At 47.0% G+C, this 14,749-nt stretch overlaps 1 protein-coding gene across 1 annotated transcript in view; it reads left to right on the top strand.

Moving 5' to 3' along the window:
- Positions 1 to 624: 624 nt before the first annotated feature.
- The window catches only part of ANGPT1 (angiopoietin 1), a 1,006,072-nt gene continuing 991,947 nt past the window's right edge, over positions 625 to 14,749 (top strand). Inside the window, exon 1 of the mRNA XM_086966113.1 lies at positions 625 to 1,460. Within this exon, the coding sequence (XP_086822239.1) occupies positions 1,161 to 1,460 (300 nt within the window). The 5' untranslated portion in view covers positions 625 to 1,160. The remainder of the gene's footprint in view (positions 1,461 to 14,749) is intronic.

Below are 14,749 nucleotides of genomic sequence, written 5' to 3'. Positions count from 1 at the left end.
TCTGGCAACTGTGATAATCGCAATCTTTCACATGTTTAGCTTTTTGCGAAAGTGGCGCGTGATTTGCTGGTGCCACATTCGTTTTGTTTTTCCACTGCCCAGGGGTATGTCATTAAGAACGACCATTAACCTAATTGCTGTTGAAAAGCAGACGGCATTGATGCCGACTTTCTGCCAAAAAAAAATACGTTTATGGACTGTCCCGGAAATCATTATTGCATTCTCTGAATAAAATCTCTCTACACATAAATACACCCCCCGTGTCCAGTAAATCGAAAGCATCGGAAATGAAGCAGGATTATGAAAGGGTGAAACATGAAAGTGTTTGCCCGAGTACTTGTAAAATCATGAACCAAAGTCTTTCACGTGATTGTAGCAGAAATGAAAACAAATCAGAGCCCCATTTCCCAAAGGATGAAAGGTTGATTTGGAAAAACATGCATCAATTATATTTTTATATAAATGTGCAGGGGGAGTGTGGTTTTGTTTTGCTGTTCGGAGCCGCTTGATTGGACTATGTGATTAAGTGGCACTTGTGCGGGCACGCTGACCTTACAGCGTCACGGGCTGCGCTGGTGTCAAGAACAGGCGCGTGCTGAGGTGGTCTGAGGGCAGGGCTGCCCGGGCACTTAGCGGCGGTGTGGAATAGGGGCTGGCCCTCCATGCATGACTGAGGTCATGATGCAGCCGGTCTGTAAAACGATCCCTCTGTAGCGAGCCGCCCGCCGTCCTCTGCATAGGGGCTCCTCGGGCACGCATTCCTGTCATCTGTGAGAGGCGAGCGGCTCCCGGCCTGACGGAAGCTCCGAAGGGTCTGTCAGGACGGAGCGGTGCGGCCGCACAGGGCGCACCCAGATAAAGCTCCCAGGGGTCTGCGAGGAAGGAGCAGCGCTGCTGCAGACGGGGCTGGGGCATGCACGTGTGATGACGAGGACATGCCTGCCGGACTGCAGGGGGAGGACGCCATCCATCACAGCTGCTGTGCAATAGGTGCATGGCGTGTCAGACAGGGGGACCGGCAGCACCATGAAATAGACCCAGGCTGCAGCCAAAACTAACACGTGAACTGCCACTTCTGCGTGTCTCGGAGTTTCTTCTCGTCGCACGTTTTCACCAGCGCTGGTGAGCAGGGGATCGGACGGAGGCGCACTTTGGACAAGATGACTGCGTGGCTGGCACTGGCTGCCCTTGTGGCGGTGGCTGCCTGCGCCCGGGGCAGCTCCCAGCGGCGGGGCACGGACAGCAGCGGCCGGCGCTACAGCCGCATCCAGCACGGCCAGTGCACCTACACCTTCATCCTGCCGGAGCAGGAGGCGGGCTGCCGGGAGGGCGCCACCACGGAGCAGTACAGCGCCAACGCGCTGCAGCGGGACGCCCCGCACGTGGAGCCCGAGCTGCCCTCCCAGAAGCTGCAGCACCTGGAGCACGCCATGGAGAACTACACGCAGTGGCTGCAGAAAGTAAGCCCCTCTGTGAACACACAGTGGTGAATGTGTCCGTGCTGCGGCGCTCTGCTTGTGTTTCCTGTTATCACTTTGACCATGTTCGAGGTTATTACCCAGGTGCCGTGGTTCAACATGCTCAGTGTTGTCACCCTTGCGCTATGGCTAAAAGTCCTCCGTGTTATCACCTGGTGCAGTGGTTGGTTGTATTTCGTGGTATCACCCTGGTGCTGGTTGAAGGTGTCCGTGCCATAACCCTAGTGCTCAGGTTCTGTGGTTAACCATGTACCGTTCTATCACCCTGGTCCTGTGGGGAAACATGTTCCGTTGTATCACCTGGGTGCTTTTGTTTGCTCCGTGATATCACCTTGCTGCTGTGGGGGTAAACATGTGGTATTACAGCATGGTGCTGCCCTGGTGCTGTGGTTAAACACACTCCTTTATCGCCCTGATGCTGTGGTTAAACATGCCTTTTGTGTTCAACCTGGTTTTCTGATTTAATGTGTTCCATGTCATTATGACCCTGGCGCTGTGGTAAGCAGTTTTCCTTTTTTCACCCTGGTGCTGTGGTTCAGCATTCATTTTATCACCCTGATGCTGTGGTTAAATATGCCTTTTGTTTTCACCCTGGTCCTCTGATTTAATGTGTTCCATGTTATGACCCTGGCGCTGTGGTAAGCAGTTTTCCTTTTTTCACCCTGGTGCTGTGGTTGAGCCTGTTGTTTTCATAGTGATGCTGTGATTCAATGTATTCTATGTTATAACTCTAATGCTGTGGTTAATCATGCTTACTTCTATCGGTGTTGTGGTTAAACATATTCCTTCATCCCCCGATGCTGTGGTTAAATCTGTTGTTTATCACCGTGGTGCTGTAATTCAATGTATTCCATGGTATAACTCTGGTGCTGTGGTTAATCATGTTTAATTCTATCGCCCTGTTGCTGTGGTTAAACATGTTCCTTTATCTCACGACGCTGAGGTTCAACATGCATCTTGCTATCACATTGGATGTGTTCATTGTCGCCCGGTGTTGTGGTACCCACGTTTCATTCCGCCCCTCTGGTGCTGTGATTCGTCATGTAACCCTTGCAGCACCAGATGCACTGAAGTGAATTAATATCTGCCCTGGCACCGCTATCCTGTCGAAGTGACTGGGTGTGAAGATGAAAAGTATATTTATATTTTGACAGCTTCTATTCATAGCCCTTCTTCAGATTAAATGTCAGCAGGCGTCAATGGTTCAAATCTCTCTGTGTCTTTGCGCTGCTGCAAGCACCTCTGCTTACACTCTCTGGCTGATAACCTGAGTGTGCATGGATCGAAGAGTGTCGCTTTTCTGTCTCCCTGGCGAGGCTTGACACTGCACACCCGCAGCACTGTAAATAAAGTACATGGGCTGGTTCCATGAAGGAGTGTGAGGAAATCCCTCAAAGGCATGTTTTAAGTACTGTTACATTCAAATATTGCACGTTTCCTAGCAGTGAGCCCATGCACATCTGCACACACCGGTAGTCTGTAGAAGTGTGAACTGGTTTATTTAAGGTCTGCCAGTTGTCAGATGGATTAAAGAAAGGCGTAACACTTAGTTATTGCCCAAGCAGCTGGAATTATGCGACTTTGGGGCCCGTAGCCATTTTTGCATAGTTATAGATTTACCGCTTTTACCACATAATCCATCATCTGCTGCATGAACTGCAGATTTTAGGAAACAAATATATATCCAGCTCAAATGATTCAAACGTTACTAAAAATTCAGTGGCACGTGGGCACGTGTTGCTGCATTGTGGAAGGCCCTTTGACTGATCGCCTTTCAGTTGCTAATTGCTATATTTGGCTGTTAAACTTGTACTAATGAAGTGCAATCAATGCTCAGACAGTGTTAACAAGTGTTGAATTGACATAATAATGAAGTTAAATGTGCTGCATTATGCGGCATATTTTTCCTTTTCTAGCCGCATAATTTACTCAACCCTGCTGCATAATTTGCACCCCCGCCCCCCCATAATTCCTGTGGCCCTGGCTATTCGACATAAATTATCACATTGCAATGCTGAGCAATACCCTGTTGATTGTATGTCACAGTAATGTATATACCTTTACAGACTCAGGTAACACTATCTTAAAATTTCGCGTGATTTTTGCGTTTCAAAAATGCCCTTGGGGCCTTATTTATGAAGACCTTGCGTCACCGGTGCGTCACTTTTTCCCATTTTAAAAGTGACGCACCGGCGGCGCAAGGCCTTCATAAATAAGCCCCCAGGAGCGCAGGCTGCGGAACAGAGCGATGGTTTATACACAGGTTCTCTAGAGGTTGTTCATTCGCGCACACTGATTCCTGGAGGCTCCCGCTCAAACATTGTGTCAACTTTTAGGAAACATTCTCAACGCACTTTGGAAGTGAAACCTTTGGACCGCTTGCTCACAGCAAATATATCGTTTTCATTTTGGTGAAATGGCGCTGAAAAAACGCAGCTGCAGGGTTGATGCATAACTGTTTAGTTCCTTGTTCTGTCTACAGAGATGCTTTATTGTTGTGAGGAGAATTTGTAATCGCACGGCAAACATTAAAAGCAGACCCTGAATTTACGTGCATCGCAGTGGCCCCTAAATAAAGTATTTCTCTCTGCTGCCGGTTCAACGACTTGTTCTTAGCTTCACAGACTACATTTATTCATTCACTGACAGATGCAATTGCCCAACCGTGTAGTGTGCGTCACCATGGCGGAGCCCCAGAATGCTTGAGAATGGGGCGTGTAAGGCTGACATTGCCAGATTTAAATTTTCTTCAGGAAACGAACACGAGGCCTTTGAACAAGTTACACGGAGACAACGGGGGTCGGGGGTCTTTGAAGATGCATTTAAAGTTTTAAATAATGAAACGATGGGGTCCGCACAGCTGACCCCGACTTCTGCAATCCGTTTGACAGTAAACTCTATTTTGACTGCTGATTTCTGTCTTCGAAGACGTCATGTCCACGTTTGACCGCTAGGGGCTGTACTGAGCTCGCATCACCGCGTCTGCCTTGAACTTGAAATGGTGTTCGGTGGAGACCGGGTCACTTCACTTTAGCTTCCGATGAACGCGTCTAAAGAACTTACAAACGCAGACATTGTAAATCCTCAACGCTAGTTTACTCGCGGCTGGCGAGACCATAAGTGGGTTCAAATAAAAAACAACTAAACCGTGCCAAAAATTCGCTTGTATATTAATCAGACCGTCCCAGAATTATAGAAGGACTCACCAGAGTGAGAACTACAGAGCGGTCGAGGAGTGCGCCTCGGCCGGGCCGCTTTCTGCTGAACTACGGCTGTGCCTGTGCAGACTTCTGTCTTTCCAGGAAATGACGAGAAAGACGACTTATGCACTTCGTTGTGAAAAGCAAACTGCCAGGGAGCCGGGGCAGGGTCCGCGAACCATCGCTGAGACGCCTGCTTGTCATACTACAGAGTTTTTTACACTGTGTGTTTCGTGTTATAATATATTTTGTGCTATTTTACAGGAGACCAGACATCGTTCTCTGCGTTAAGTACTGTAAACAAGCATGCCTTACTCTCACCCAGAGTGTTTGAACCATGTTACATACATTTCAAGTCAGCTTTCTGTAGCCAACTTCTTACTCGTGCAGGAATTCAGCAAGGCAGTCTCTGCTACAAGGTCCTGCACAGTTCCTGCTCATTTTTAGCAATCGTTTTACAAAAACTACCATTAAATGTTTCTGTTTTTAGCAATATGAGCTTCTGTCAACCTCTGTAGCCGCCGCTCCACCTTTCAGGAGACATTTCCGTGGTCCCAGAGAGCAGGTAAACAGAGGAGGTAAACATCTGTAATGTCGGAGGCGATCTGCGTTTGTTGCCGCCACTAAAGGAGACACCCCCTCTCCTTAGGGTGACCAACTGGCATGGGTGCAAATTCAGGACAGTGAGTGCAAAAATTCAGGACAAAAATTCAGGACAAAAGGTCAGAATTCAGTACAAAAATTCCGGACAAAAGGTACGTTTTGCAAACACATCAGAAGATGTCCCGCAATAGTGCATAAGTAAATAGACAACCAACACACGCACACTCATTTGTCCATCAATACAATCTCTTCATCCATCGATCTGTTCATGCTCTTAGTAATCACTGCATGCACACAGTTATTCCTTGATTCACGTATTCTACTATTTATTCACTAATCTATCCAAGTAGCACTAATTCATACATGCACTCACACATCCATTGACTCAGCCACCATGTCCTTCTTCTGTGCGCTCACCCACGTACCTCATCTCCTCTTGCATTCATTCGTCCACCTACCAATAAACTTGTTCATCTATCTATCCTCACCCATTAATACATTCTTGCAACCATTCACATGTCCCCAAAAAAGACTTACATGCAGAAACTCGCCAATTAATGAAAAAACACTAAACAAAAAGCTATCACCCATATTTTAGCTTGTTTCGAAGTGTTTTACTCACATATCTGCCAAGTTTTCAGTTTCGTTATGAGTAACATTTCCATTTCCGCAGCTTGCTTATGTGTGACATTTCAATACATTCTGTATGACACTTTAAGGGACACTTTATAATGTACTGAATAAAGCAGTTAATTTCTCTTTGGTTCAACGTATTTGCCAGAGAGGGCCTTGAAACAGGTACAGCTTTCACTCACCTACTTCATGCTTCTAACATTGTAGCCCTAAAAGCGTATGATGTCATAAAAACAGCACGTCATTTGTGACAAGACCTCCAAGGACACCCGCCTTACCTCTCCCATTTTGCAGAGTCCCCTGTGACAGTGCCTTTGCACGGACCCTTTGACACACAGTCTGTTCTTTTTTTGTAGAGACCTTAGCCCCTTCCACGTGATTGCTTTACCAACACTTGACATTCTTATCATGCCAAAGACACATTGCGTATTATACTGTAGCCCACTCCATATAGAGATGTCCGTCACACTATAGGCGTCTACCATTTTCAAGGACTCGTGGCAAACCTCTCCAGAAGCCCCTATTAAAGCACATACGTTGTTTCTAGCAGGCCTGTCATAATCAGGACATTTCGATTCCCCCTCACCTCCACTGGAAAAAGGGTGAATCATGGGCCCCAAAGGGCAGGGTCAAGCATGGGCCCCAAAGGGAAGGGTCAAGCATGGGCCCCAAAGGGCAGGGTGAATCATGGGCCCCAAACGGAAGGTTCAAGCATTGGCCCCAAAGGGCAGGGTGAATAATGGGCCCCAAAGGGCAGAGTCCAAGCATGGGCTCCTTAAGGGCAGCGTCAAGCATGGGCCCCAAAGGGAAGGGTCAAGCATGGGCCCCAAAGGGCAGGGTCAAGCATGGGCCCCATAGGACATGCTCAAGCATGGGCCCCATAGGACAGGGTCAAGCATGAGCCCGAAAGGGCAGGGTCAAAAATGAGCCCTGAAGGGCAGGGTGAATCATGGGCCACAAAGGGCAGAGTTCAAGCATGGGCCCCAAAGGGCAGGGATAAGCATGGGCCTTGAAGGGCACGGTCAGGCATGGGGCGGAAAGGGCAAGGTCAAGCATGGGCCCCCTAGGGCAGGATCAGGCATAGGCCCCATAAGGCAGGGTCAAGCACGGGCCCCAAAGGGCAGGGTCAAAAATGAGCCCTGAAGGGCAGGGATAAGCATGGGCCTGGAAGGGCACGGTCAGGCATGGGGCGGAAAGGGCAAGGTCAAGCATGGGCTCCCTAGGGCAGGATCAAGCATAGGCCCCATAAGGCAGGGTCAAGCACGGGCCCCAAAGGGCAGGGTCAAAAATGAGCCCTGAAGGGCAGGGTCAAGCATGGGCCCGAAAGGGCAGGGTGAATCATGGGCGCCAAAGGGCAGAGTTCAAGAATGGGCCCCAAAGGGCAGGGACAAGCATGGGCCAGGAAGGGCAGGGTTCAGGCATGGGGCGGAAAGGGCAGGGTCAAGCATGGGCCCCATAGGACAGGGTCAAGCATAGGCCCCATAGGGCAGGGTCAAGCATAGGCTTCATAGGATAGGGTCAAGCATGGGCCCCTTAGGGCAGGGTGAATCATGGGCCCCAGAGAGCAGGGTCAAACAAGGTCCTCAAAGGGCAGGGCCAACCATGTGCCCCAAAGGGCAGGGCCAACGATGTGCCCCAAAGGGCAGGATCAAGCATGAGCCCTAAAGGGCATGATCAAGCATGGGCCCCAAAGTGCAGGGTAAATCATGGGCCCCAAAGGGCAGGGTAAAGCATGGGCCCAAAGGGCAGGGTAAATCATGGGCCCCAAAGGGCAGGGCCAACCATGTGCCCCAAAGGCAGGGTAAAGCCTGACCCCTAAAGGGCAGGATCAAGCATGGGCCCCAAAGTGCAGGGTAAATCATGGGCCCCAAAGGGCAGGGTAAAGAATGGGCCCAAAGGGCAGAGTCAAGCATGGGAACCAAAGGGCAGGGTCAAGCATGGGCCCCAGAGTGCAGGGTAAATCATGGGCCCCAAAGGGCAGGGTCAAGCATGGGCCCCAAAGGGCAGGGTCAAGCATGGGCCCAAAGGGCAGGGTCAAACACGAGCCCCAAAGGGCAGGGTCTTTCTCATCACAGCATTAGGTTCATCCTAAGTCTGTAGGTTAAGGGCCATTACATCTAGGAGGATGGGGGATCCACCGTGGGTGGGGAAAGAGGTCAGATGCCTCGGTTCAGCTATTGTTCTTCTCTAGCGAGAAGGTCAGGTGGGGTCTGCAGTGTCTCTGTGTGAAGTCTCTTGTGCCTGGGATGGAGGTTCCATTTAGGCGCAGGGTTGAGGTTAGGTATGATGTTAGTTCACAATAGGTTCGTGATGAAGCTATATTTACATCTTTATTCTTTACACTGGTAGCAAATTAGATCACTCAAGTCTGCTGTGGTTCCTCTGCTCCCCACTCTTCTGTCCATGTTCACCTTCCACTGGTGAAGGTGAATTGTAAGCTGTGTTACTATTGGTGGCTTGACGGTGGTTGTCTGATCACTTGGGGGAACATGAGGTGACTTAAAGTGGTGATGAGTCATGGGACTCAGCCCTAACTCTTTTGTTCCAAGTTTTTCGGCCCTTCTATGTTTGAATGAGAGTTCTCTGCATTTCTTAGAGGGGTCTCAGTTTCCCCTTCATAGCTTGGATTGAAATTCTGGCTCTGTTATTTGCTTTCATTTTTTAGTACCATGTGTGCAGTTAAATTCTCACAGATATGGAGCAGCGGCCCACTGCTTGGGTATTAGGTGTAACAGACCTTCCCTTCCCTTCCCTTCCCTTCCCTTTTCTTTTCTTCACTTCCTGGGAAGTGGCAGAGTTATTGACCTTGACATGAGGATGTAGATGCCCTGGGTGTCTTACTGTGAAAGAAGGACCTCCGGGAGGCATATATTGGGAAGCAGTGATCTGCCCATAGTGCTATAGTTACCACCTTATGTACGGAAACTATGGGCATGCCCGTTCATGTGTGCAAGTCAACATTTATTAGGATATACTAACCTAATTTTGTTCACCTGATACAACTGCTTCTACTTTGTGATGTCTTCTTCCTAAGATGATTGCTACTTTGACAAGGGCATTTCTCCCTCATACATCGCCTCATGACATGGTTGCCCTGTCTCAAGAGGGTTCCTACTGTTTGTCTGAGGAGTCTCCTGTATGGTGGATGGAACCAAGCTAGAGGTCCAGCAAGGCCTTAGTTCGATATTATACATAAATTGTTTAATTTTCCATCGCAACAATTGATGGTTGCGTTGTAACCATGTACCTTTCAGGCACCTTATATTCGTAGGTGAACCCGGGTGATTTAACACCACTGTCCATACGTTATGTTATGTTATGGTATGTTATGTTAATTTCGATTTATATAGCGCCAAATCACTGACAGGTCTCTTAGCGCTTGCTTTGGGAACCCGTCCTGGCTTTCCCTGCGAGATAACCCTTACTGGGCATCCCCAAGGTGAAGAGCAGGCATTCCATCGCAGTGGGGCCGTAGTGGAGATTAAGCAAGCTATTGCCCAGAGTTGCAGAGTGTGAACCCATGATACGAGTAGGCACCGAGGCGAGAATTAACATCTGGTGTTTGTGAGTTTGAATGACGTCTACCTCACTCCCCCCGTGGACTGTAACTTTCACACGTGGTTTTCCGAATAAATTAACCCCTGAAATACCAGCAAAAGACACTCAGCATGGGCAGTTGCGTCTGTGAATTCACCTGTAGCATTGGTACAACCTGAATAGTGCCTAGTTTTCACTGGTTTGGCCTCGCAGTGCTCTTGCCCTCTCCGAGCGATTGCTTGCTGGAACCTGCTTGTATGGCTGGAAGTGGGTGGGTGAATGCATTGAAGAATCTTGTTTAGCTTCTAGTTCATTTCCGGTCCTGAACCAGAAAGTCATCCCCGTAGGAAGGGGCAGGGCCTGCTCTGGCCAGCAGACTTGCACAACTGTTTCCATCTGTGTTGGTCACTGTGTCCCTCTAGCCACTGGCCTCTGGTCCTTGTGAAAGCAGTGTGCACCAGGACCTGTTCCCGAGGATCTCTTTAAAGGACTCGTGCTGGGGGACCTCATTCTCCTGCGCCAGGCTCTCTTGCCAGGTGGGCCACGGTTAGCAATCTTCCCTTTAATCCTCAGCAGACCCAAGCTGTGCCATGGTGCCAGTGTAGGCGAGCTCAGCAGCACCCCCGTAGGCATAGGATACTCAGTAAATACATAAAACGGCTTTATTCCCTAGCCCTGGCGTCCTTGGTTCCCAGTGCCTCCAGCATCATTGAACACCGTACCTTCAACTTTCTTTATTCCGGCATCTCTAGTATTCATTAAGGCCCCACAACATCCTTGCGTCCTCTCCTAGAGTCCTCCCATATCATTGGGCCCTTTCCTCCCTCATCCTTGGGCCCCTCACCACCTGCATTCTTGGGCAACATCCTTTGGCTCCTCACCTCCCTCATCCTTGGGCCCCTCACCTTCCGCACCCATGGGCCGCTCATCTCCCGCACCCTGGGCCCCTCACTTCCAACACCCTTGGGCCTCTCACCTACCGCACCCTTGGGCCTCTCATCTCCCACACCCTTTGGCCCCTCACTTCCCACACCCTTGAGGATGTGGTTAAGGGTTACAGTTGTCATAGATGCTGGCAGGGCACAAGTCCTAAAACAAGCATTGGCATAGTCAATAGGTCTCGCCTTTGGGACATTATAAGTGTTTAGCCACGCAACAGTTGATGTTGCACCAAGGAATTGTGCTGCTTAATTAAATAATTATAAGGTCCCAAAGGCAAGACCTATTGGCTATGCCAATGCTTGTTTTAAACACTTTCAGCGATGTTGCACTGCAGGTCAGCTGCTGTACAACGTGGCTTAAAAATATTGACACACCAATAGATTTCCCATAAGTGAGACCTGTTTGCTTTGTCAATACTTGTTCCTTTCTTAGTTGCTGCTATCCAGCCCTGGCGTTTAATGTTACTTGTCATAATTTAAATATATTCAGAAAATTCTACGTGTTGTTAAGACAGCAAACCTAATCCCTCAATGCTTTGGACAGCATTGCCACTTGGGCATGTTTCCTTCAGTGCCTCCAAATGACTGGACCCATTTTCACCCCCCTCCCTGGAGAATGGTACATGAGACGGTTCCGTTGGGACCCGGGCTCTTTCTGCTAGCTGTCTCATATGCATGTCTGGAGAGGTTTTTTTTGTAGCCTCTGTGGTTGGACAGATTTTGTTTTCTAGAGTTGTTTTTGCTGTTTATCGGTGTTTCAGACAGTTGTAGGTTTAAAGTTTCAAAAGTTTCTTTTACTATACGGAGGTGCGGAGACACCTGAATGTTTATAAAATGCAGATTGCTATCACAATGCATGGCACAATCACTGGGATCAGAAGGACTATTGCGAAGAGATTACAGGAGGCAAACAAACTAGAGGCGACAAACTATCATTGTACTGATGAGTCTGTATATAAGCAATTAGAACAACATGCAAGTGAATGACGCCTCTCAAGCTATTTACTTTAAATGTGCTGGACCTCAGCTCCCCTGCAAAGAGAGCTTTCATGAGAGGGTTACACTAAAAATGTGGATGTAGAGATCCAAGGAACTTATCTGACAAACAAAGATGTTGTATGTTTTTGCTCTTATGGGGATCCAGGACAAATTTGTTCCAAGGCCCATAAAAAGACAAAAGGAGCAGTCATTTGGTTTTAAAAAAAAACATATCTTTGTACCTTGAGGGGACACGACAGAATGAGACAGAAGAGTGGGAGGAGCTGGAGGTAAACATTAGAGGTTATCTCTGACCATACTTTCTGTATATGGACTTAATGAGGGTACGGAGAGGTTCTCCTTGAACCTGTTCCCGTTGATGGCAAAATTCTCTCTAGGGTGATAATAATGGGGGCAGGGAGACCTTAGTCGAACTTTAAAACCTATTCAGGGTTTCTCTAGCTGAAATGTTTAACACATCAGTCCACTCTCCCTCACTCATGCAGTGGTGGATTTTGTGTCTGCTGGTCATATGATGACTCTACATGAGAATGCAAGAGATTTCACTTTGTATTTGAACACCTAAAGACCATTCACAGGATAGACTACTTAACAATAAGTAATGCTCTTAACTCTCTGCTGCTGGAAACTGACATTGATCTACAGCCCCTGCTGGACCATTCATTAGTCTCAATGGAGGGCGAGGATATTGATGGAGTGGGCGGCTCAGTTTTACACTAAGGAAATTAATGAGATAGATGTCGGTGACACTGTGTATGGGCTACCATTAGAGGATTGATAGAGCATTACTTTGAAAAGAAAAATGAGACAGATGACGCAACATGGAAGGTGCCCAGGGGTAATGGGAGAGTGGGGGTGGGGGGGTAATTATACATACAGCTAGATGCATGGAGCTGTCAACAGACAAAAAGCAGAGCCCGAAAAATATGATGAACTCAGTTGACACAACAGCATAAGACAGACAGTTAAAATAAAACGGACAGTGTATGCTAAAGCATTAAAGCAGGAGATAACTGGAACATATACTTGTAAAGGAATCTGCCCGCAAAATGTTGTACAACAAATTATACTAGGAGAGAGTGGAAAAATCTGAGTGTCTGTTGGCTTAGAAGATTACAATTAAACCAACCCAGAACACCTTCAAAGCACTGTGGAAAAGGCAGAATCACACTTGTTAAGAATCACAGATTTTTAAAAAGAATGTCATGCCTATTACTCTGCCCTATACAAAGGGTTGTTGCGAAATGGATGTTTCTCAATGCTGGCAACTTTACTTCCCCTACTATTGACATAGAGATAGTTAAAACTTGGAATGAGGCCATCTTAGTTGGAGGAGTCAAAGAGGATATTGAGGGTCCAGCTAATAACAATGCCCTATGCCCAGATGTCCCTGTCCTTGAATTAGGAATGCCTGGAACTTCAAGCTGATCCACTGATGAAGGTCTTCAACTATTATCTTCAGTCCAGGAAGGTGGCAAACTGAATGGTGGAGTCCATGCTAATACTGTATTTGTAACCCAGAAAAGGCTCTACGCCCTGGGGCTCCCACAGGCCTATTCCTCAATTAAACTATGATATCTGACTATTCACAGAAATCCTGATTAGTCGGTTGTTGGTTGTCTGGTCCCAGTTGATTTCCATATGCCAAGCAGTGTTTATAATAATAGGTATACCTCAGTAACATTTTCTTAGCAGTCAATTTAATGGAGATTGTTGAATGTAAAAAAAAGAAAGGCTACTCCCTCTGTCAGTAGGCACTGACTAACGTGTTTGATAGGGTGAATGGCAACATCTCTAGCAGGTCTTCAATATAAAATAACATAGCCTCCGCCGTTAAAAATTGTACTCTCTCCAACTATTTCCTCCCATCTATTAACATTTGAATCCATGCCCTGTTTCTAATCCAATTACCTTGTCAAATAGGTACAAGGCAAGGACATCCCATGACTCCCACAGCATTTATTCACATTACAACTGCTAATACATGAAATGAATGCTAAACCAAACATCACAAGTAATAGAATAGGACAGCATCACCATAAGCTTGGCCTTTTTGCACAACACTCTATGTTTTGTGACTGACATAGGGCATTGCAGCTCTGCTGGAAGAGCTTTTTAGACTTCTTTGGGTCATGCAAATCAGCTGGAAATCAGACAGGGAACAAAAAATACTCTGTGAACCAGATTAAGGAAATGACGGTATAAACTGTAATAATAGCTTACTCAAGTTTCTTGGGGTAAGTACTATGAATGTGAATAACAAAATCTGTGGCCCTAATTTTCCACCTTTGCTAGATATCTTGCATAAAAGTTTATACAGATAGGGTTTTATGGTGCGGCAGAAAACATTGTAAAAAACATGCTTTCTCCCTAGACTGTTGTGCAGAGCTCAACTGCTTCCCACCAAATATCCGGACATTGAGAGACCTCCCGAAAAAGTTGGCATTTGCATCAAACAATAAATCTCCTACGGTTGCAAAAAGAGCAGAGTAGATATCACTTTAACCATTGGGTCCAGGATTACCCAACGTGCTAAGATACATTCAAGCACATCAACTATGATGAGCACTGGGATGGTTATGGCACCATTTAATACACATTGGGTGAAAGTAGAACAGGATATTCACAATTCCACTGAAATACCAGTTATGGATTCAGGGTGGACATAGGAGCTCCCCTCTATCAAAACTTTCATCGTCCAATATTGGTGAAATTCTGGAATCAGGTAACTCGGTCAAGTTTGATTACCTGATGCCCATCTCCACAGTCGCCAATATATTTCAAATCAGATTTCATATTAGAAGTACTGGATGTCTGGTTCAGAAGTTGGAGACATTGCAATCCTCCCCAAATTGGCAAGTTGGTTGAGAATATTTGCATACTGGAGAAAGATACCTGTAGAGAAAGTTCCAAACTGAATGCGTGGCCAGTTTTAGACCAACTCTATTATTGTACTGGTCACGCAAGGAAGACATTTAGTATAATCCAGTTATAACACTGTGCCAGCTGAACCAAGGCTTATTCTAGATGGCTTTCCTAAACCATGGTGGACATGAGGACAAAAAAAAGAAGAAATCTAGGAAACAGCATCTAGAGATTTGACACCAAGTAAACACCTACTTAACCAAAATCAAATTACTTGAAGTATAATCAGATAGTATGTGATTTTGGGTAGATCGAATCGTCAAACATGCTTAAGTACACGGATAATTAGGAGAAAGACTGAAATCAGGGAATGTCTGAGGAGGTCTGAAAAACAATATGACCAAGATCGGCTATATCACACATCTGCTCTCAAAATGAAGAAAAATACTCACAAGATGGCATCAGGGCCAGCTTTAGGGCGTTGCCACTGATG

The sequence above is a fragment of the Lissotriton vulgaris genome, chromosome 4_1 (genome assembly GCF_964263255.1).
Source record: "Lissotriton vulgaris chromosome 4_1, aLisVul1.2, whole genome shotgun sequence".
NCBI classification, from domain to species: Eukaryota; Metazoa; Chordata; class Amphibia; order Caudata; family Salamandridae; genus Lissotriton; species Lissotriton vulgaris.
Note: the sequence above shows the minus strand (reverse complement) of the source record. Positions and strands in the feature narration are given on the sequence as shown.